At 41.5% G+C, this 23,581-nt stretch overlaps 1 protein-coding gene across 8 annotated transcripts in view; it reads left to right on the top strand.

Annotated features, from left to right (window-relative positions):
- KIAA1217 (KIAA1217 ortholog) overlaps window positions 1–23,581 on the top strand; it is a 346,927-nt gene that overhangs the window by 282,436 nt on the left and 40,910 nt on the right. For 7 of the 8 annotated variants that reach the window (XM_085318332.1, XM_085318335.1, XM_085318334.1 and 4 more), the window contains 3 exons: window positions 13,883–14,715; window positions 22,903–23,007; window positions 23,435–23,487. In XM_085318332.1, coding sequence (XP_085174458.1) covers window positions 13,883–14,715; window positions 22,903–23,007; window positions 23,435–23,487 — 991 coding nt within the window. The remainder of the gene's footprint in view (window positions 1–13,882; window positions 14,716–22,902; window positions 23,008–23,434; window positions 23,488–23,581) is intronic. The other variant, XM_085318333.1, reaches the window with a different exon arrangement.

The following is a 23,581-nucleotide window of genomic DNA, read 5'->3' as shown; positions in this document are numbered from 1 at the left end:
AAAACAGGAAAATGAAGTATGAGAGATTTATTAACTTCTCTCTGCTTAATTGAATAATTTAAACATTATTTTTAACTCTGACATTCCATCTATTTGGGAGAAATGAAATATGCTCATAAATATGCAGAAATGAATGCCTGCCATGTTGGCTGATCTAGATGTTTGTCTTGCCAATCAGGAATGAAGTTGTGCAGACTGGTACCAAGGTGATAGTTTAAACAATGAAATATTGGTGGAGGAGTAAAATCCCCACATAGATGCACTGTGATTTCCATCAGTGTGATAATTGTGTTACRGGCCAGGCCAATGCAAAATGTGCTGCATCTCATCCATGGGTCAGTGTCCTCAGATCATTGTGCTCAACTTGCCTAAAGCATGGCTAGACTAGAAGTCCTTGTGGAACTGCTTGGGGCCAGGATTGGCATGGCCTCATGCTCTCTTCCTCTCCAAGCAGAGCTTGCCTAGCGTGTTGCCAAAGCTCTTCATTTTGGCAGCTAATCAACARCTTGGCTAAACAACATCGACAAGCTAAACAACTTGGGAGTGCAAACAAGTTCAGGAGAGATACAACCAGGTGAGCACCAGTGTAGAGTCTGCGCCTCTGGCCAGATCTAGGCTGGTACACGTCATAAGGTCAGCCTATTTATTGTGAGAGGTTAAACGTAACCTTATTTTCCCTTTCCTTTTATGTTGGATTCTTGTTTCACATCTGAAAAAGGTGGTCTTGATCTAGGAATGGGAAGGGCCGTTGAATGATACATCAAAACCTTTTGAGGTGCAAGTGTCCTTGGGGAAGCAGTCGTAGGTGTATGGGGTCAAGAGCTTGATAACACATTGGAATCAATATTGGAAAAAGTCTTGTGAGAAGTAAGCACATGTGTATGCATGCACACCTCAACAGGTATTGCTACCTGTCAGAGCGTAGTGGTGAATCAGACTAGAGTTTCTGGTGTCCCCCACTACTAGCCAAACATGTGCAAGGGGGAACATCCGCCTCAGTGTGATCTAYTGGCGCTCAGTCTTGCTTCATGAAAAGTCCTAGTGATGTTCCACTGAGACCTCACCTGCAGAGAGCTCGTATTATCTGCAATATCTTAAGGAGATGAAGCTATTTTGAATCTTAACTACACTTTTAGTAGGAATGGCTGAACATACATAGTTCTAAGTTTCAAAAGCCATTTGTAGGTTTGAATTGCGTCTCAAACATGGTTGCTTTGAATTAGAGTGGATTGCAAAAGCAAGCAATGGTTGTAGCTTCTTTGCCTACAGCTGCCTCCTGAGTCCAAAAACGTTCACATGGTCACTCCAGCCAGCATTTACCTGGAGTGCTCTGCTCGCTTCTTTCATAAGAAACGCCATGTTTGGACCACCCCTGCCAAGAACAACAAAACATCAGAATATTAACCCAAATCATACATGTTTTTGTTGGATATGTTTTCTACTTCTCTCTTMCTTCTCTTTCCCTCCCATGCCTGCCATGCTATGGCATTGTAAAAACAAGAATTAATGCAAAATCTTCTAGCCTTGAAGAAAACTTGCATTAACTCACTACTTTTCACATTCTTGTTTTTCATTCTCACTGCATTTTTATTACTAATTTTTTGTTGAATTTTCCTTCCTACATGGATATGCTTCTATGTTGATCTGTTAACAAATAAATAATATTTATTACCAGCTTCAAACTAGAAACAATGTGATTCTTAACACCACCAAGCAGGAACCACAGGCCAAGTTGATTCCACGAAAAGGGTCACAGCAAAGCTCATTGTATGGGCTAGCAAGCAGCGGTTAGTATGAAACTGCCATTTTCCCTTCTAGTTAGAGTAGCTCAGTCCAAGTTACCAAAAAAAGAGGAGGAGGGAGCAGTGAATAGTATGAAAAGCAGAACAGAGAGTGAGCTGAATGAAAAGATATATGGGCAGACTTTACAGTAGAGATTGAGGAGAAAAGGTCTAATCCTTCTAAGTTGAGGGTGGAAATTACCTCCCACTGCAGTCAGAGGAGAGAGATGGGGAGGTCCAGAGGGCAGTTTGCCTCACCTGCCTGAGGAGGGAATGTGTGGACTGTTGTGGGTGCCTGGCTGTCTTTTGATGGAGCTAACAGTAAGTGAGAAAAAGTCCTCCACACAGAGCAACCAGTAGTGTTATCTTAACTTTTGGGAGATGTTTAATGCACGTCTGTGGTACAGACTTTGCTATAGCTAGGAACTTTAACTGTATTAAAATCAGTGCAGAAATAAGGGATGATCATGAGGTTTAAATAACAGAGTAGAGAGACAGGCTGCAGACCTGATGTAATAGTTCAGTTTTGCAGAACCTTCTTCATGTGACTCCGGTGAGAGTTGGCTCTAGTAAACTAGAAAAAACTAAAAAAAGTTTGAGATGCCTATAGAATTTCTAGCACCTCCAGGATTTGTCTGCTTGTACTTACTTACCTTTAATTTTTTGAATCCCTAAAAATTTAAAATTCCCCATTGTGCTCAAAATCATCACCAAAGTTTAGGCCAAAAATTTTCTATTGCTGTGTGTATATATATGCATATCTATGTGTGTATGTGCATATACTATATACGTATATATATGYGTGTATTAACTTATGTATATATAAGCAAATTAATATACCCGTTACAGTGAAGCATTGTTYTCTTGGAGCTCAGATGCTCATGTGTGTGCAGGTTCAAAGGCTTCATGTACAGGTTGCTCAACGTTGCAAGAGCCATCTGTTCTACAAAGCAGTTGTCTTTGCCAGCAGTGAAGCTTTCAAACKGCATTTCCCCTTTATTGTGGTGTATTCCTGCTACGACTTATGGCTCTGTGTGTGTTTGGAGGGGCTTATTTGTGTGTGTGTATGTTTGTTTTAAAAGAATTAGGAGTTTGGAATAACTGTAAGGGGATAGAACTTTATGGCATTTGTTTCTACCCCAATGTAGATCTATTTCACCAAGTGCCTTAGGAATCCGTAAACAGAGGTAAGAACAAATACAACGTATGTTTGGGAGAAGACAGTGTGGTCTCTACACAATCTCAAGTCACGGAGTCTCAGTCTCTGTGTCAGGCAGAGAGAATTGTTCTGCTCCTGCCCTGTTTCCTTAGCTTCGCCTCTCAAAGAAGGGTTCTTGCATGGGAAGGGCTGGAAATCTTCAGGGAAGGGCTGCAGAAATCCTTGCAGCTATAAATATGGGCAGTTGACTGGAGAGAAAGCTGAGACTAATCTGAAAGTGTTACTTAGAGTCGTGCACAGCAGCATGAGGGCAGTGGCACCAGCATAACCTAGCTGGGTGCATGATCTGCTCCCTCATTTTTGCTGTAGGGAAACAGCTGAGACTGAGACCAGGGTTGGATATGACCACTTTTCTCCTCTTCTGCTGAACACCTGGAGGCAAAGCTAGGGGTCAGTCTTGCCCTTTTCATTGAGGAAAAAAAAAAGGGGGGGGGGACGGGGGAATAACCTTTCTGAGAGGTTTCTGTTGAGCTTGCCCTAGCAGAAGACATGCAGGTAAGTGCTCCTGCTGCCTTGAGGAGTCTTGTGTGACAGAGATTGCAGCTCCAGGAGATCCTCTAAACAACTTCATGGGTCTTTGTCCCCCTAAACTATCTTTTTCCTGGATCAGAAATAGATGCTGGGTGGACTATTAGAAAATTGAGGTCAAATAAAAACCTTTTGGAGGGTGGGTGGCGGGGGGAATGGAGAAGGAGGAAATAATACCTCTCTTGGATTGTAGTTGAAAAAAACATCATCAACAAACTTCTTCCCATTTGGCCTCTGCTGGACTGCAATATCTTGTTGCACTTAAGCAAAACACCCATAGACTCCATCGCAAGCTTTGCTCCAAAGCACGACCACGTCCTGAATTAGCAACAAGCCCTCCAGCCTGTAAGTGCTTCTCTGTTTTCTGGCAAGAAAACAGTTGTTTACAGTAGTACAAGGCATTAACTGCTCAATTATTTCCATCCATGAAAGWACTACTAAGGGAATAAGAACCAAAAGAAACGTTACAGGGAATAGAGAGGACTTTGATCAGCAGTCAAACAATAAGATATGTCCATGCCTTGTATGTATACCCCTCAGCAGACTTGAAAGCGTTCTTTATAAATGCATGTTTTCCTACCATTGTTTCTCTAACGCTTTTCTACTGAAAAATGAAGGGAGAAAAGAGAAAATAAATCAATGTGATAATCAAAGGTCCAAGGGATTAATGATGTTAATAACATTGTAGAGGAAATTAGCGTGACTGGTGATTTAGCTCAGTGGTAACTCAGGCCTATGTTAACACAGACTTTAATGTAGATTTTAAAGCAATAGGCTAATCCAAACTTCTGAGCCTGACATTGGTGAAGCCTGAATGTTGCACCTCTTAGGGGTATGCTCAGTGTTATGTGGGAGTTAAACTGGAAAAGAACTCTCATTCTGTATCATACATTATAAACAAATATATGGCAATGAATTACATGGAAGATAATGCATAGCAAGATAGACAGGGCTTGAGGGCTCTGATAAAGTAACTGAAATGGAAAATGATGCTTGAATGGTTTGTGCACATTGTTAGAACCTACAGATTAAATTATAGCCTTGGTAATGATATAGCCATRCAAAATTTCTTATGTTGGGCCTGATATACTTTAAAATTAAAAGAAGATTCATTCCTTATATGAAAAACTCTTCATATGCATCAGATACTTGAAGACTATTGCACATAGTGCTAGCTGTATGGAGAACTAGTTATAGTATGTCTGATGTTCTGGGATATYCTTTATCATGCTAGAGTCCAATTACTGAAAATGTGCATCCTACCAACTTGYAATTCATTGCAGAGAAACTGCAATGAAATATAGTGGTCTTTCTTATCCTGCATATTAGCATAATAATGTGATTTCTCACTGCAGGTTTGTTAGCCTCTAAGGAAGAATGTAAATGGCAGAGTATATTCTGCACTTGTTGGAAAGCATGTATGGCATAAATGTATATTAGGATAATTTGTTTGTATTTTTCTTTTCATGTTTTTCAGTCTGGTAGTCAGCAGACCTAAGCAGCTTTCTAACTAGGTCAAGTATATACATCCACTCATTAAAAGGGAATGCTTGACTGGTTAGTTAAACCTGCCAAATATAAACCAGATGCTTCAATGGTAAATACTACTTTGCTCCTATACTGCAAGAAACAAGCCTTGACTGATTAAATTTAAAATCAAAATAAACGTGGTTTACATTTTTTTTCTGATGCTTATTGTTATATTATCGTTCTAGTGTAAATATTTAATAAAAATTGTATTTTAAAATATTCTTAGTGAAATTGAAAGCTGTACATTTAAGATGAAATAAATATTTTTATGTTCCTAAAAAGACCTTTTATGTTGTGCTACATGACAAAAACTTCWCAGAATTTACGAGACCAATAATGACATGTAAGTTTACAATGTACAGTACAAATAACAGTACACAGTAATGTCTACAATTCTAGAGGACTTTTTCTAGTGTTGGGGAGAATGTAGTAAGGCCTCTAGCATACAGTATGGAACATACGATGTTTGGATTTGGCTACCAGATCTGCTATTGACTTTTGTCATGTTATTTAAGTTTTCATGTGTCAGATTACCCTTTTGTAATGGCAAAGCATGTTGCCTCCCTTACTAATGTTTGAGAGGCTGAGAGGAGTCCTGCAAAATAGAAATGTTGCTCTGATAAAGTCCCATCCTAACTGGTTCTGTACATCGATATTAGTTCATGCTCATGTGCCTCAGATTGTATTTTGATTCTTTTGAATGGTGTCAAAATAATACAGGCAATCATTTACTTAAATGAAAAATGGCCCTGAAGATAACTGCAGAGCTGTGATGCACTTGTATTATGAGATTATCCTGTTGCTTTTATGTACTATCTCTTCCATCCTGTAAATACTGTATTTTTAAGAAGATATTTTTCTGTATTATTTGGTCTTTTGGCGAGAGGAGGTGGAAGGGAGGGAAACATGCTTCCTTTCTAATTTTTTTTGACATTTGTCTTTTCTATTGCGCCCTTTTTTTAGAAAAAAGTGATCATAATTGCTTCATGGTGTGCCGCAGAGATAGCAATGAGATTGATTTATGGTGGCCCCAAAGTTCAGCTCAGCAGAGCTGCTAAGGTGCCTGGTTAATGAGTAGACAGCCTCCTGTTGTGCTTAGGTGCTTTGTCCTAGGGGAGGGGTTTGTGCCTCTTTCTATCAAATGTCAATGCCAGTTTGATCATTTTAAAAGCTTCTTAAGTTAATAACTGGTATATTTTTTTCCCCCTAGAATTCTGTGTACTGGGTTTGCTAAATAATTTGAGAGCTTTTCCTGTTGGGGAATTAATATGTATGTGTTTCATATTGTTGCCTTCAGAAATGCACTCTCTTACCTTAATGAAGGTTACTCACTGTTTTATTTATGGCTTTCCCCTTTGTGAGTCTCTCTTCTACTTCATTCCATAATGTTAATCTCTTTCTGTACATCTTATAGGCACACATTAAGAAATGGTTGAGTGATTGAATCACATAGTGTCACACAGTTTGTGACTGGGTGACGTGCCAAGGAGGTTATTTAGTGACTAATTTCGAAGGGGAGGAGAAATTGCAGGCTTGTCATGTGGAAAAGTACTTCAGTCTATTGAAGCAGCATTACTTAGATGACTGGGTAAAGCAAGATGGCCTGCCCCTGTTGTGAGCAGAGAGAACAAGGAACATTTTTACTGTTTAAAAATCTTTTCCCAGAAGGCATGGATATATAAAATATTATACTGTAGACTGAGGATTTAGATTCGAGCCTGAAAACAAAAAGTGCTTTATTAGAAGAAGTGGAACCAAATGTTCATCTTACTGCTGTAGTCATACAGGTGATTTCCTTAAGTAACAGTAAGTGGCTTTAATTATTTCAGAGCAAAATCTTAACCAGCGATTATTTTATTTGTCTGTAGGTAACAATGTTGTCTTAAGAAAAAACAGGAGTTTTACTATTTTTAATTGTAGAAACAAATACCCAGATGGTTTAAGCATAGCTGAAAAAAATTATGCCTGAATGAGCAGACTGCCTAGAATCTGCTCGAAAGCTCTCCTATCTGCTTGTTTGCAAGATCCATCTTCAACATGTGTGCTTAGAGGCAGGGTGAAGCAATCAGACATTAGTTTTGATATTACCATTAAATTTGTTTTGTGGTTAACTTAGAGTTTTACAGATCTGTTTTGCATTCAGTAAAAAGTGAAATAGGTATTCTTTGTTTTCCCCATGGGAGCTTTAGGATATGGTATGAATTATATTTATATGTAATCAGGGATATAAAAGGACATATTGAGACATGTAAAGTACCATGAGATAAAACATTTGGATAGCTGTAGGGGTTGAATTCATGTGCAAGTGTACTTTAAGCATATAGGTATAAAATAAAGGATAATAATGTTAAGAATGTGCTTGATGCTCTATCATGTAGAAAGGGAAGTGATGGTGTGGCTGAGCTGTGCTTAATTCAAGCTAGTGTATGGCAGTCACCATATTGTACCATAAAGACTCTGTTCTAGTGGGTGAAACAGTGCTTATGCCATATGCTTTGCATATGCCTGGACAACATGGAGAAAGGCATAGATATTGGATAGAGTCATCTGATCATGACACCTGATCATGGGCTTAAAAGAAAACACACATCCCCTCTTGGGAGGATTATAGTTGTGTGCTCCAGCTCCTGTCTCCTAGGGGTATGAACATCCRTCTGCTAGTTCTCTGCTGGTTTATGAGTATAGATATTGGAGGACTGGGTGGATTTGCCATTGTTTACCATACATGGGTATGTCCAAGGAAACACCTAATATTGACTGCTTACAGTATTGCTGATAAGTGGAAAGAAAAGCATAGAATTAATAGCATGGATGGAGGAAGGAAAACCAAAATATTCTCTTCCTGTATCCATATAGTATTCCATTAAGTATTCTGCTGTTAACATTAGAACCAGAAAATTACAGTTTCATAGACCATCTGAATTTTTAGCTAAACTCTTTATGCATAGCAATATAGAGATTGTATAGCCGGACATTTACAAATCTGTGCAAAAGAAGCTGAAGAACTGAAACCTAAATACTTGCTATGGATGGGGAGTGAATTATAAAGTGTGCTGAGAATCTTCAGGGATCCTGCAACTCCTTATCTGGAAAAGCATCCAGAAAAAGACTGTGGAAATATATGGAACATGTTAAGAACAGAGCTACCTGGGTTTCAGAATTCTCCAAAATGTCCAAAGATTTAGACATTTGAAATTCTGTTTTGACGCAATAAAAAAATGCCTGTATGTTGAAACTTAAAAATGTTTTGGAAATACCAGCATATGGTTAACATAATGAAAACCAGTCATGGAACCTGGCAGCTCCTGGATCCTTGCACTGTGGGATTAGACTCAGCTGAGGCCAGATCTCCAAGCTGATTTTAGGTTAGCTGTTTCATGCCCTGAAATCTCTAATTTGAGCATCAGGGGGTCCATCCTTAGCCAAAAGCACCAAGTTAATTTCTAGTCTGGGAGCACTGTTGGTGAACTATAGACATTGAAACACCTGGCATCTCTTATCATAGACTCTAGGCGACCATCTCAGAACTGTCACATGCCCAGCTCTATAGAYAAGATTGTGACGGGGCTGGGGTCTCTGCTCCAAGGCAGGCTCTGACCAAATTGCCCTAGGTCTATGAATCTGAAAATCCAAAGTTCTAGAGCTATCGAGAAATGTCTGATAAGAAATCATGTCCATGTCTGACTGAAATCTGCCGTTTTTTTCCAAACAGCTTTTGCTTTCCTGATGTTTCTACGAATTATTTCAGCTCCGATGAATTAGTATGGGTCTGCTAAAATTATTTTTCATTGGAAAGTTACTTACCAGGACAAGCTGTAAATGATGCTAATGTGTTTGCAGTTGCAAGTATGGTGTTGGGCAGCTGGAGGTACCCACAGCTGCAGCCAACTATTTTTTTCCTGTAATCGCCTAACACAAAGGGAAAATTTATAGGAATTAAAAGGCATACAAAGAATAGGCAAGAATAGACTAGTGTGATAACCCTTCAGTGATGTCTGATAGTATGAGGAGAATTTGACTTCARATAGACAATCATTGTACGTGTACTTAAAAGTTGATGTTTTCAGACTCTTTGACAGTTCTTTAGTTTTCAAGTGCACTATTTTTTATTGAGAATTATAATATTTTAGAAATATCAGAACTATATCTGATAGTTTTTTAGAATGCAGCTACTCATTAAACTGAGGTTTTAGGATAGCTAGTACATTTAGGCTTTTTTTTTCTCCACCCCTTTGAGAAAAGAACAAACTAATGTAGTGTATTGCTGTTAAAGTTCTTTTAATTAATCTTTCCCCTGATTAGCAAAGTGAAGGATTGCGTTCACTTTGCATAGGATTTTCTTCTGGTGAGCGATTTCCTTAAAAGCTCTCTTTTATATGCAGATGAATTAATCACTGCTGTACTTAGCATTTCTATAGCTTCTTCATCACAGATTCTCCAAGTTCTTGATAAAGTTCTTCCGCAAGTGTCCTCCACTTACTATGAGTGAGCCAGCTTGGAAAGCAGAGGTGCAATTTCCTCAGGGCAACATAAAGTGCCCATGGGAGAGTAAGAAAGTAATAGCTTTACATGCCTGAGAGGTGATTACTGGCATATGCTGGAAGCTCCAGAGTGTCGCAGGGAAGGTGTATGGATGAACRGGGATCATCCAGATATTTTGGCAGGCTGAAATTCTTGGGACAAAGCCAGTTGCTGCAYTCTGCTTTCCCCAGCCTCATCTATGTCAATACAATGGGAAAGGTTGCTGGGTCAACAATCCCACCCCACTTTTCCCTTTGCCTGTCTTTTGCTGTGAGATGTTCTCAGGTAATGGTGTGAATCAGGCTGCACTCTGGCATCCAGCTGTGTGCTGAGGTGGAGGGGTTGATGTCGTGTCCATGAATCAGCAGCAGGTTCAGCACTAGCTGGCACTGCTGGGTTTCTCTGGGTGTGCATGTGAGCATGGCTGTGCACACCTCACCTTGTGTGTGCTACAGGTGCAGATGGCACACACTGAAGGCAGCATGAGACAGTTGTAAGGATGTTTTCTTCATTATGAGATGCCCTTCTTGGGACAGACTGCAAGAGTGACCTATGAGGCAGGGCAGCTGTAATGACTTTTGTGTGAAGATCAGCATGGTGGTGTACTAGTTCTGATGGAGACAAGACAGACTGGATTGTAATGCAGAACATCAGCCGCTAAACTGTTCCCTGGATGGCAACTTGCTCTTTGCTATCCATGAGGCTTATGATAGTATAACCCCCCTTCTTTCAGGGAACCATGGTGTTAAAGAGGCTAGGAGAGGGAATAAGCCTTGTGTTCTGCTGTGGACGGAGATATCGGGTCTGCCTGGCCCTTAGGTGAGGTCCCAGGAACAAAAGAAACTCTTYGTAAGGTCTCCTTTTAGATGTTTAGATGGAGGCATTGTGGTTTGCTACCTTCCTGTGTATAACTGCATTCAAAATACAGCCACTTGTTGTGTATGCAAATGAATTCTGAAATGAAAAACTTAGCTGGTTTTATATGCTATTTACACTTCAGTATGTGCCCAGTTTCTCTATTGTTCCATTTAAAAAGAAAATCCAAATCTGTACTTTTCAGACTTAAGTGCTGTTAGACCAAAAAAACTCCTTTGGTGCTGCTTAAACAGGGTATGATCTTTTTTTCCTACAGGAAGTGGAAGATTCTTAGTGATGCCTTTTCCCTTCTAATGTTTGATACAGAAATTGTAGTAGTTGCCATTTGCCATATTTTAACCTGAAGAACTGACAAACAAATTTCTACTTCAAGGATATAAAGTTTGAGAGCAGTAAGAACAAGGAAGAGTTATGTGCTAAGGAAAACCACACCCTCAGGCAAATACATTACATGGCTGCAGTTGGAAAGCACATGATCCCATGCTTGCCTTAAAACTTTTTTCCTTTTGCCCTCAGAGCAATTGGCTATGATAGCACATAGTATTTATAGGCAAAGATAAGCCCCAAATCCTTTCTCTCTGTCCCTCAGTCATGCAGAACATGTGGCTTGAAACAGCCCACCTATTAGAGTATGTCTTTGCCTTGAGCAACACAGGGATTTTGAGGTGGAGGRCAGGAAGAAGAAAACAGCAGAGAAAGAGCTGTGTGTATGAGAGAAAGAGAGAGAGGTGTACCTTGAATACCTCATGAAAGACGTACAGATGAGAAAACCATCCTGTGCATTTCAGAAGTTGCATTAGGGAAGAATCTGGAGATTTTAGAGAGCAGAAAAGCAGGAAGAGAGAAAATACTGAACAGGTGGCAGGAGATGCTGTAATCCACAACTTGTCTGTTACCACCTTGTCACTGACCCGTGTCCCTGCCCAACCAGCGTGCCCTAGTGCTCCTGCCATGGGCACCCTTGGACTCTATGGCTCTGACTGCACTCCSCTTCTGCATGCCCCACCCTGGAACTGAGTCACGTCTTAAAATAGTACATGAACTTTTCAGGAAGGGGTTGTCTGTGCAAGCATCTGTGCCCTGCCCACCCCAGAAGGGCCTTGATTCGGGCTGTGTACTCCATGTGCTATTTTAATGCAAAGCAAAAGTAAATAGGAGCATATTGGTCAGTACTTGGACATTGGGTAGATGTCAAGTGCTGACCAGCTGAGTTTAGAGCAATAGCTTAGCCCCATGTTTGAACTCTTCATTTTCATCTTAATATATGGCAATACATGAATGTGGAAAATAATAAATTTTTTTGAAGCATTTCTTTGACTTATGGAGCATGAATAAGCATATACGGACATATGAAGTCCAGAAAACAAAAAAAAATCTACCATTTTCAAAGCTCTCCTTGGAAATTTTCTCTCAACTCCTAACACTGTCCTTTTCCTCTCACCGGTGCAGTCCTGTCTGTGGTTTCTGTGCCTTGAAATACTACTATTGTACCTATTGTAGCTTTAGCTAAAGTGTCTAAACTTAGCATGCTTAGTTTGGGCAGTGAGAACCAAGGAGTGCTTTCTCTCTGCATGATCTTCTGTCAGTGTAAAACATCCACTGCTGGATCTCCCTGGAGGTGTGACCCCAAAGCTGCCCAGAGTCAGCAGGAGTCTTCTCATTCTTTGGCTGAGGTCCAGTGTCCAGCTCAGCATGTTTCAGTATTTCTTGAAGCTGGATGGACAACTATGTCGAATGCCCACTGATAATTTTATTAATACTATTTAGATATATTTTATTTCAAATTCCATAGGACAGTAATTCTCTGTGCAAATGAAAGAATTATCCAACATCCCTCCTTGGCTGGAAGACTTTTATTTGGCTCATTTATAACCCATCCCAGTGTGTTCCTTTGTTCTGTTACACTTATTTATTATTGCTGTGGCCACAGTCAGGTTATCTCCTTTCTTCTTTCTGATACCTGATACTGCAAACTTTTGATCTCTGGCTCTGGGGAATGTAATTTGTAATTCCCAAGTGTGGAGCCTGCCATGATGAGAACAGCAATTGTTTATACACTGCCATTGTAATTCCTTTACCAGTGGAAAAACCTGTGGTGGGGCGGGAGTGGAATATGATTTCTTGCTTTGTCAGCCATAGATCACTGTTACTGCAGTGGATCCGTTCATATTGTCAAAACAAGGAGCGAGCAGGAGGGAAATGGTGAAGATTTCAGATCAACAACTTCCACTGCACATCAGTGTGCTGCATAAACTCAGGGATGTGTTGCTGGGTCCAGTGATACTGAGTTTTCCAGACCCACCTGGAAGTGATGGTGAGGGAAAYTGAGGTAGCCAACTCATGTTTTAGAAGCTGTGATTTTTTTTTTTCCATTTTCTTATGTCCGTAGTGGCACCCTGTTAGCTTTTTCATCTCCCTCTTTATCCCTCTTACTTTAACAGCACTGTAATAGGGACGTCATGTGCACGAGAGCGAGATTTGCTCCCGTGCCTGTCAGTGACGATGTTCAGTCTCCTAGAGAGGTCATTGCCGGGCAGGCTGAGATGCTTTGGTCTTAGAAGTTAATGCATGTGTATTCATTGCAGTTTTCAGCCATATCTGTAGCTAGTTAACAAAATGCTAATGTGCTGGTGTTTTCCCTTTCTTTATTTGTTCGTTCCTTCCTGCTGACACTAACTGCTACTGCTTATAGGACTGTAATAAAATGTTTAGTGGCTTTCTGAGTGCATGCTCCACAAARCATCTGAGCTCTGTTATCTTTCATCTCAACGCAGGAAACCTTTGGCACGTGCATTATATAAGCTAACCGTTTCCACACACCTCAAATATCCTGCTGTCAATACATGTTTCCGTGTSTTTTTTTGCCTGTGCTTCGTGTATACTTTGCATTGTTGCAGAAATGAAGAACATACCAAGAAATTAGCAAAAGGCAGATGCCTGCAATGAAGCAAATGGCCAGTTGGCTGTAATATTTATTTTGCTGGTCTGTGGACTATGATACCAAAACACCAGTGTTTTCTTCCTGGTTTGGGATCAATCAACTCTAGACTACGTGTTTGTTTGACTGATCACTAGACTGTTTAAATCTGTCATTTGTTTTGTGTACCTAAAGCACCTGGCACTAAAAACCCTGATCTCAGCTTGGGCATTTGTGAATAACAGATGTAATAAGATGTTATTTCAATAAGAAAAATCAAAACTCTTATACTCCTTTAACACACAGTCCATTTTCTTGCTGTCTGTGGATCTTATTTTCRCTAGGCAGTGAGGTCTCAAAATGTTTTACTCATCTAGATGACAAATTACTTGACTTTGAGTGAGTTTGCTTTCCTTTCTGTAGATGATGTCAAGATCGTCATGACTCATGTCAAGCTTTGTCCATTCGGTAATTCTGCATCCTGTGTGTTTTTTTTCCTCTCGTTTCCAGATGCAGAGGGAAATGGCCTACACGGGCCGAGACGGGCCGAGCAGCTGCCGGCCCGGCTCCGCCGCGCACCCCTCGCACGCGATGCCCGGCTCGCCGCCAGCCACCCCGGTGCCCCACTCCATGCCGCCCTCGCCRTCCCGCATCCCCTACGGGGGCGGCCGGCCCCTGGGGGTGCCGGGCAACGCCACGATCCCCAGGGACCGGCTCTCGAGCCTGCCGGCCTCGCGGTCGATATCGCCCAGCCCCAGCGCCATCCTGGAGAGGAGGGACGTGAAGCCGGATGAGGACGTGAGCAACAAAAACCTCGCTCTGATGCGAAACGAAGCTCTGTACGGCGACCCCTACCTCTTCCACGAGGGGAGGATGAGCGTGGCGGTGCCCCACTCYGGACACCCCCTCGACGTTCCCGATCACATCGTGGCCTACCATCGCGGCGCCGCGAGGTCGTCGAGCGCTTACTGCAACCCCTCCGTGCCGCCCGAGGTGCTGGAGCAGTCCCTCTACAGGCAAAAACCCCGCAAGTACCCGGAGAGCCACCTGCCCACCCTCGGCTCCAAGACGCCTCCTGCGTCGCCCCACCGGGCGGCTGACGTGCGACTGGTCGAYGTGCACCCTCTCCACGGCGCCCACGTCCCTCCCCACGCCGTGCAGCCCGACAGGTCTTCCCCCGGCCGCCAGTCCTTCAGAAAGGAGCCCGGACCGCCCACGTTCGCCGAGGCGAAAGCGCGGAGCGCCCTGGGCCTGCCGGGCACGGCCGAGGCGGCGCCGGGTCCGGCCGACAGACAGGCTTTTGGCTACGGGTCGCCCGCGATGCCCAAGGACAAGGAGACGAGGTAAGGCAGAGCCGCGGCCGCGCTTCTGCGGGCGAGCAGCCGTCGTAGCCCGCGCTGCCGGGCGCCTGGGGCCACGGCGCAGCGCGTCGGAGGCGGCTGCGCCGGGCCGCAGCGGTCACTAGCTATCTGCTGACCGGGGGGGTTGGTAATTCAGAGGAGATGCGACGCCACCCGTTATTAATCCAAAAGCGTTGTCAAGCCGTGATGAATCGCTAGTTATTTTCATTTGTGTAAATTTCAGTCATTGGAAAAAATAAAACAAAATAAAATGATTAACTAGGATTTTTCTTTCCAGACAACCAGAACGTGTTACAAGAACAAATGATGTTCTGTTCCTGCTAATAAGGGAATATATTTCACCCCCGTTAAGAATGACACTCTGATATTACAATTTTGGTTCTTTATGGAGTGGAGTTTTTCTCATCTCGCGTTAGGAAATGGGAAGAATTTATCATTACTGTCTCATCTCCTGTAAAACATGAATTTGCATAAAAATAGGACAGTTGTTTATAATAATGTTCCTCGAGGGGAAATTGCTGAGATGAACAAGTCTGTCCCAGCGAAGAAACCGAACCAAGACTGCGGTTCCCGGTGATTTTTCCAGCGTCACAGCAGTTGGTGACCTGGCTGTCGCTAACGCCTGCGCGCGGGTAGCCACGACTCTGTCCCGCTTCGCTACGCGCCGGGTTTGCGCCGAGGTCTGCGAAGGCCTCTGCTGCCACAGGCCCGGCCGCAGGAGAGAGCGGCGGTTACGCTGCCCCTCGGCCGCTGCGCGTTCGTACGGGTCGCGCTGATCTCGAGCGTGTTGTTTGTGCTGTTAACTTTTATAGAGCTCTTTAGGGAAGTGAAGATGAATAGCTGGAAAATGCTGAGCTCACAGAGGCCAAAGGTAACTACTGACTACCTTAACTACTGATAGAGCGTCGTAAAAACCCTGCGTGTCCCTTCCATCTGAGCAACTTGATCAGAAATAAGTTGTTGCTGACCGTGCSAGGCCAGAGAGACGATGTGTCGTCATGTCCCTTGGCTGGGAGAAAAYGGAGGATGGAGGGAAATCGCCCGTCCACAAAAAACTGCATGTTGGTGTCAGCCTGGTGCTTATGTTGACACAAGGGTATGAGAAAAGGGGTAACACAATCTAGGGTCAGTGCAACCTGGTTTGTGTTTGCTTATTTCTAAGGAAATAATAGGTGTACCTGAAATCTCATTTCAAGCTGCCATTGTGCAACTATAAGTTGAGCTACATCTGCTATTTCTACTCCAAGAGATAGCTTTCAGTTAAAAAAAAAAAAAAAATTACAAGGTTTGTGCAAGGGGGACTGAAAGTAAGGGAGGACACCAACTTTCCTGTCTGTGCTACTTTGTCTGTCCCCTTGGGGCGTCTCATCTGTTTGCTCAGATACACAGATATGGACAGTATATTTGTGTAYATGCATTTGTGAATATACAAAGGGTGACTATACATACAGTTCTGCAGCTTCTTAAGGGGAGCTTCGCACCRGTTTTAGTACTGGTCTAGAAGTGTATTTGCAGTGATGAAAATAGCATCTGCATAATTGCACTTCTAAATATATACATGCCCTTAAAATTCAGCGTGGTGTATATTAGCCAACTACATTGGAAGATTCATTCTGAAAACTGATCTTATAGATTGTGGCTTTTTTTGAACCTTGAGAAACTATGATTAAAAAACCAAAATCTGAATATGAAAAGCAGTTAATGCAAACAGGTCCTCTGTCTAAGCACTGCAATAGTAATAATTTTGAGTTCTAAAGATAAAGTGCTATAAACCTTATTTTAGCTTTTATAATAATTTCATAAAGTCTGAAAAAAATATTACTGAGATTGTACTAAATTAAACAAGGAACACTAAGTGTATCCAAGCTGAGGTGCTCATTTCCTGCTTCAGCAGGGGCTGAATTGTTATGATTTTGTTATAAGCACCTAGAAAGTGAAGTTTAAATACTGACTGTTTTCGCCCATAAGCAGTAGAGCTGAGTTTACTTCTGGGATATTTGGAGGCTGGAGGCATAGGACTGAATTTGTCCTCTTCAGGCATAGTCAAAATGAAGAAGTGCTTGCTGCAGGTCTGATCTCCTGGCGGCACCAAGGTTCAAGGTGCTGTGGTCTGGAGTGGGGCTGGGTCCCCGCAGCTCTGTGGCCCCATGAGTGCCCACCCACCACTCCTGCCAGCAGCAGCAGGGGGTGCCTGGACCACGGAGCATCTCGCACCTCTCTCCTTTGGGGGTCCCACCGAACCKCTCAATGACCATAGCATGGTCTCGTTGAAGAAAATGAGACCATTACCTTTATAAYGCTAACTGCAGCAGATTTGAGTCTATACAAGATAGAAAAAAGTGAAAACTGGTGCTTCTTGTCTTCTGTTTTTGGAGTTTCCAATTTTAATTTTGCATTGGGGAAGCCAGTCTTGTCAAATGTGTTATTTAATCCCAAATTGGGGTGGGGSATTAATGTGTGGATTACTTCGCATAATTCTTTTTTGTGTGATTTATCTCAGATGTTTTTAAGGTAGCTACCTCTATGGTATAAGAGTGCTGAATAAATTCTTATACTAATTCATTTGCCAAAAGAATTTCATTTAAAGCACTTTTAAAATAGAAAAAACAGCTTCATGGAGATTTCAAAAAGTAAAATACAGYAGTATTCCTATGCACAAAAGATATCAAAAAAGTAACAGGTTGCAGTGGCTCATCTCTGAGGAGTCATCATCCCTTAAAGCTGAAGTTTAAAGGAAGAATAGGTAAATTCTTGTGAGCAACCATGAGCTATTTAAACAGTGATTTGCTATCATTTTTTGAATGGATTGTTTATATAGCTTGTGGTGGACAATTCTGGAAGTTACTGCAGGCAGCGCAGATGTTTAAATACTGAGAAATGGGAAAAGAAGTTGTTTTCCCAAAAGTAACTCAACTGTATTAAATGCCATTTTACTTGCATTCTTTGCAKATAAAACACAATTTGTTTTGCAAAATTCTAGGTTATTTGGCAGTGCTGAATACATATATAATAAATGCTGCTACTCACTACCACAGTCCCTAAAATAGCAAAATAATGTTATACAACGTTTTTCCTCCAAAAGCATTTCAGGAGTGTACTGTGGGTTCTTTTCTGCCTGAACACATCCTTTTGTCCTCTTTTTGTGCACRTACTAGTGAAAAAAAAGTGATGATAGAGTGTGATTCAACACGAGCAACAAATGTGATCATATTCACCTCTTGTGGCTTGCATTTAGATACTAAAGTGTCGGGGCCACGTGCAGGATATTGTATTTTGTTCCCATCATAAAACCACGTTATAGTTTGATAGTATTAAGAATTATGGACTGTGCTATGCATTAGGAAAAAATATTTAGTGAATTCATGCTCTGCAAAGCCATGAACAGTGGGAAACCCCATCAGTGACACACTTTTGAAAACTGTGTAAGAAAATTGTCTACTGGCCCTTGCAGGTATGYCCTTTCAGACCATCCTTTGAGTACAAACCCAACAGAGAGAAGAATGTAGTAGATATTTCAGGGACCTTGTTTTTCAAAGGCTTTACAATGATAGTAGAATAGATCGTTTAAAATGAGTTTTTAATGGTGACAAAATTATTTTTCAGTAGAGGCTTTGCTTTTTCCCCTCTGAATATGTTAGGTTTGATGGGTGACMAGTTACTGCAGGGGGTGCCTGGAAAGGAAATAGTCCTCAAGGGATGTTCTGCCCTTGGTGTGCTCCTGCTGCCAGAAGGGAGSAGGGGGCTGTGTGATCATCGCTCTGGGAGATGGCATTGCTCTCCATGACCACAGCTGACCATGGAAACCTGTGCCTGCTGCACCAATCACAGACCTATGGCCTGAGGTCTAAAATCTGGAGTCTCCCATAAAAAGCCTTGGCAGCTGGAAGCACTGTCTCTCTCCAGAGGGTCAGAAATGCATCTTCCTTTGTGAAAGGGCTTGAAGACCAGGCAAAAAGGACGAGCACAGGTGACCGATACATRATGGAGGGGAGGTAAACAGCACTTTGTTCCTGCTGTTAGAGGAACTATCTGGAGGAATGTGAGGTGCCAGCTCTTTGACAAGAGCTGTAAAATCATGTCACACCTGGTAGTGCTTCTGAGCACCCCTTTTTCACCTTAACTTCAAGCTTTAGTAAGTTTGAATTTATCTTTAAAAGATCTAAATGTCTGATCTCCTACATAGATAAACTTCATCTGTATGAAGTCCTTCCCTTGGGAGCAGAGCAGGGTACAGAAGAGTTTTTGCTGCTTTTTGCTTCACCTCTTTTTAGGGGACACCCTCAACTATRTTTTGATTGTATTTGGGCTGTAGTCTGACTGCCATTTTCAGCTAGTATTGGGGAAGCTGTTGTAAAGGATAGTCCACTCCTGTTTCCTTTTTTCCTCCCCAATAAGATTAAAAAAAATGTAAAAAATGTTTCTCTCATAGGGCTATGTAGAAAAARAATGCATTTTTCCCTATCTCTGGCCTTCTTTTTGATTTCCTATACAGACTCCACTCAGAGTTTAACTATAAAATATGAAGTCACTAAAAAGTCTTCTCCAGGATAGCTTGCTAATTAGCTCATGGTGTCAGACTTACTATTTGAATATGTCTGTTACGGATGATGCGAAGCCTAGGGTAGGGTGTGAACATGAATGARCAGTTGCACAGCCCAGTTTCTATTTTGTGCCTGTACAAAGCATGAGGCATCTTCCCAATGACATGAATATTAAAGATGTCYTCAGGAAAGGGAAGGAACAGGCAAGTCACACTTAGATAGCATTGCAGTGAGAAGTGGGTACTGATTTAGCAACATATCATACCCTGCTTAGGATTACTTCCAGTTAGTTGCAGTACAGGAATGATATGAAACCTCAACAAAACTGTGCAGAAAAAATCTAATGATGAAATCTGATGTCTCAGTGCAGATCCTAGATGAGCAAGAGCTTGTTTTGATTGTACTAAATTTGGAGAGTGAAATTCTCGTGCAGGACCTGAGTCTCTGAATGTATGTAGAGGGCCAGGAGTGGTGAAAGGAGCTGCATGGAGGAACAGGGTTAGTGAGCATCTCGTGGATCTTCTGCTAGCAGAGGTCTCTAACAAGCTGAAGACAACTTTGTCCGAGCAGCCTGTTGAAACTGAGGGTGGCTTCTGACCTTGTCCCCTCCTCTCTTCCTCCACTGCTCAGGTCTGACTCTCCCAGTGCTTGTAGGAAAACAGTGCAGAGCAATGCCCTTTAATGCCAACCTGTACAATATACAATTCTTTCCTAACTGCTGGAGAAGTGTTCCTCCTTGCTCTTCCAAGGTGGYGAAGAGGAGCAGATTTATCCTGAGCCATGGGTAGGGACTTTGGGACCAGGCTATTATGTCCTTTACATGAGCTGCTGGCTCTTTCTCTGCAGAAGGAAGAGAGCTAGCAGTGTTGTAAAGCACCTCCCTCTAGTCACTGGTGTTGTCAAGGAAGAAAAAACGCAAGTTGCAGCTCCTCAGGTTTCTGAGCTTCCAGTTCACATTGGTATTGCTTGTGCTTGGTGTGGGTTTGTAGATAGGTCTAGTTCAGCCCAGCATACCTAAATCCATGGGCAAGGTGGAGAATATAATGTTTAGAACCAAAAATGTTAAAGTTGTTTTTTTAAAGTGCCAACATTGCAAGTCKGGCGTACGCTGAGGAAAATGTTTATTCTCTCCCTCTAATTCTGTTGGCCCATCATGATGTTGGGAACTGGGGTTGCTGCCAGTCCTTCACCTCAGGACTAGAGGGAATTGAAGAAAAAGCAGGAGGGCCTGTTCCTCCTCCTCTGGGGGGTTGCACAGTGGGGTGACTTGCCCATGCCATGAGATGTGACATTGAGGCGTACACCAGTGCAGGGCAAGCCCCTGTCACTGGCCTGATGTGAAACATCGGGGCTGCGTCCTTCCCTACCAGCTCTGGAAAGGCATGGTGTCTTCTTCAGTCAAACGGCAAAGTCTCTGAAAATCAGGTCACTTTAATTCCTAAAAGTTGTCTCATTTCAGACACCTGTTTTAGAAATGTTTGGTGTTAATGGCTATAAAGAGTCTGGGTATTAGAATGAAACAATTACAAGAAAAATACTGCCTTGTCTCTAGCAGAATAACTCCAGAACATATGTAGATTCTTTGCATTCTTAATGTTTTTACCATATGAAAAATAATGTACTCTATTCAATTGATTCCAGTATTTCATTCTTTTTTTATCATCTCCTATCTCTGGAACATCCCTCTCCTTCTTAACAACATATTTTCCTAGATTTCATGGCAAAGAACAAGATCAGCTTTGTGTTTCCATAATTTCATTTGAAACAGAAAATTGTTTCCAGATTATCAAATGTAGGATGGAAAAAACATCATATTTATGAATTGGTAAAGCAGATAGACTTCCAATAGAGTTTAGTGCCGGGAAGGGTATATGATGATTATCTGGGGGRAAAAAAAATGTTTTCATTATTAAGTGTCAAAAATGCTGCATTAAATTTTGTTAGAATATATTTATCCCATGCTTTTAGTACTTGCTTTCGTTCCAAAGGTTACTGTAGCCTGAACCAGTTTCTTATTTTAAAACTTATAATAGTGGAAATTCTGTAATATATTTCTTGGTTTGAAATGAATTAGGCCACATTGGCTAGTCTCCTCATCACTGTTCAAAATACCTTTCTACTTGAAGACAGAAGAGTAAGAAGTGCTCACCATATTAAACCACAATAAGAACATGTCAGGTGAYTGAGAACTTGAATGAGAGATCTCTTACTGCACCCTTTGTGTCTGTTAGCATCTCATTAATTGTCTCACTGTCCATTTTCCKTATCATCGGGATGTCTCAGAGCATCTCCCCTTTGCTTGCTACCCCAGCAAACCTCTATTTCATTCCCAGAGTGTGAATGAAATAGTCTGGATTAGTCAACCTAGTTGACTAGGAGCTGGACTGATTACTCACTTTTGTATTATTTTAGTTTGCTTTTATCCTATATTTATTGGATGGCATTATTTTTTGGACCACCAAGCTGCAGCTGGTGCTGAGGGCGGACAGCACTTAGCTGCTCTTGCACCCAGGACACCTGGGCGGCAATGGATGGCTCCTGCAGCAGCTTGAACCTGGGGCTGGATGTGCCACCTCTGGCTGCTTGGTCTAGGTGTACAGCCTGTCGTCTTTCATGAGTCATTGCTGCTGCTCTTGGTCACTTGCTTTTTGAGAAGTTGTGTCTCAGGTCATCTCCCCAAATCACAGCCTGTTCTTAGCATCTGTTTTTGTGTGTTTCCCCAATCACTTAACTGGTGTCATATAAGTACCCACTTTCGGAAGATCCTGTCTGAGGTTCCCCTATGGAACCTATCTGTGCTATAGGGGGTTATTGCCATAGTGGYATGTAAGAGTAAGTGCCTCTGTGAATTAAAGTCTGGTTTGGGGCTACCAAGGCAGTCACCTGGTACCTGCCTGGTATATGCATTGTGTAACAGCGTGCAAAGAAACACACAAAAGTTAGTCTTCCCATCCAAAAAACATCATTGCTTTTGTTTGGTGTCTTTTCAAATCTCATGGAAAACACTGGCCTTAAACAGATCTGTCCATTCTAATGTTGTTTTGCTGCACAGTCTGTATTTGGTGTCCTGTGCCTTTGTGTGTCACATTGCTGTTCTTTCCAGAGCAGACAGTTGTACAACAAGTGCAAAAGATTTGGCCTGAGAAATAGTCTGGGCAGATTAAATGCTTCACAGACAAAAATCCTGGTTTGGGGGAAAGTAAAAATAGCAACAAGAAGCAGTCTGAAGTCCTTAATCCACAGGAAAAACTATTTGCCCAGTAGATAAGAGTATTTGCCCAGAGGTAAGAGAAAAGAGAAAATATATGTAACACTGAAAAAAGATGATTTTTGTTAGTTCCAAGAGGCATTAACTTATTTTTTTAGGTACTACTTTTGTGAGATCACTAGAAGTTTATTATCTGTTTTTTTTTAACCACGTGATGTCTTTTTATTGTCTGTTATCACGCAAAAGCTGTCCAAACCAAGATGTGGTGAGCTGTTCTAACAAGGTATATGCACACTGATAGCCATGAGCCTTGCACAAACTCTGTAGTGTCTTTCCAGTCCTGTGGTAATCATTCACCTAGAAAAACAAGTTTGAAAGCAAATATATCTGGCTTTAACAAACGGTTCTCTTGTCTTACAGAGAGAGGATACAAGCCATGGAGAAACAGATTGCCAGTTTAACTGGTCTTGTTCAGTCTGCGCTTTTTAAAGGGCCAAATACAAGTAATAGCAAAGATGCTTCTAGGTAAAAAAAGAATTCATTAAATCTGTTTCTCTGTAATGATTTTAGTAATCAATCAAAAATAATATTTGAATGTAATAGTAAAAAAACCCTGAATGCTCAATCATTTTAAAATTATCTTGATCATCCCCGTGAAAATTCTTGGCAGAGAGGAAGATTATTCCCAATAATAAATGGAGATTAACTGCATTACTCTTTCTGTTAAAAGGAATTAATGTAGCTACATCTCTGTGCTTTTTACTGCTAATACGCCACTCCTTGCTTAACTTGTATTAAAAGCTGATTTTTTAGAAAAAAAAAACTCACAAGCTACTGGTAATTTAAATTAAAAATATATGTACTAGACAAGGCCTTTACATTTACTGATAATAAACTTCACCATGCAATTTTATTATTAGAAAGTTAAAATTACAATTTTTCTTTTATTTAGTGAGAAGATGATGTTGAAAATTATGTCCAGCAAGAGCAGCATTGACACTGCAGGTAAGATAATTWGCTTTAAACTTGCAAATTATTCCTATATATGAAAACTTCTAACGTTACTAGCATCCCATCTTATGGAAATATCCAATTTGCT

Source organism: Rhea americana, unplaced genomic scaffold, assembly GCF_003343005.1.
Source record: "Rhea americana isolate MKP2758 unplaced genomic scaffold, rheAme1 scaffold_53, whole genome shotgun sequence".
Taxonomy (NCBI): Eukaryota; Metazoa; Chordata; class Aves; order Rheiformes; family Rheidae; genus Rhea; species Rhea americana.
The sequence above is the reverse complement of the archived record's forward strand: the minus strand, read 5'-3'. Positions and strand labels throughout refer to the sequence as shown.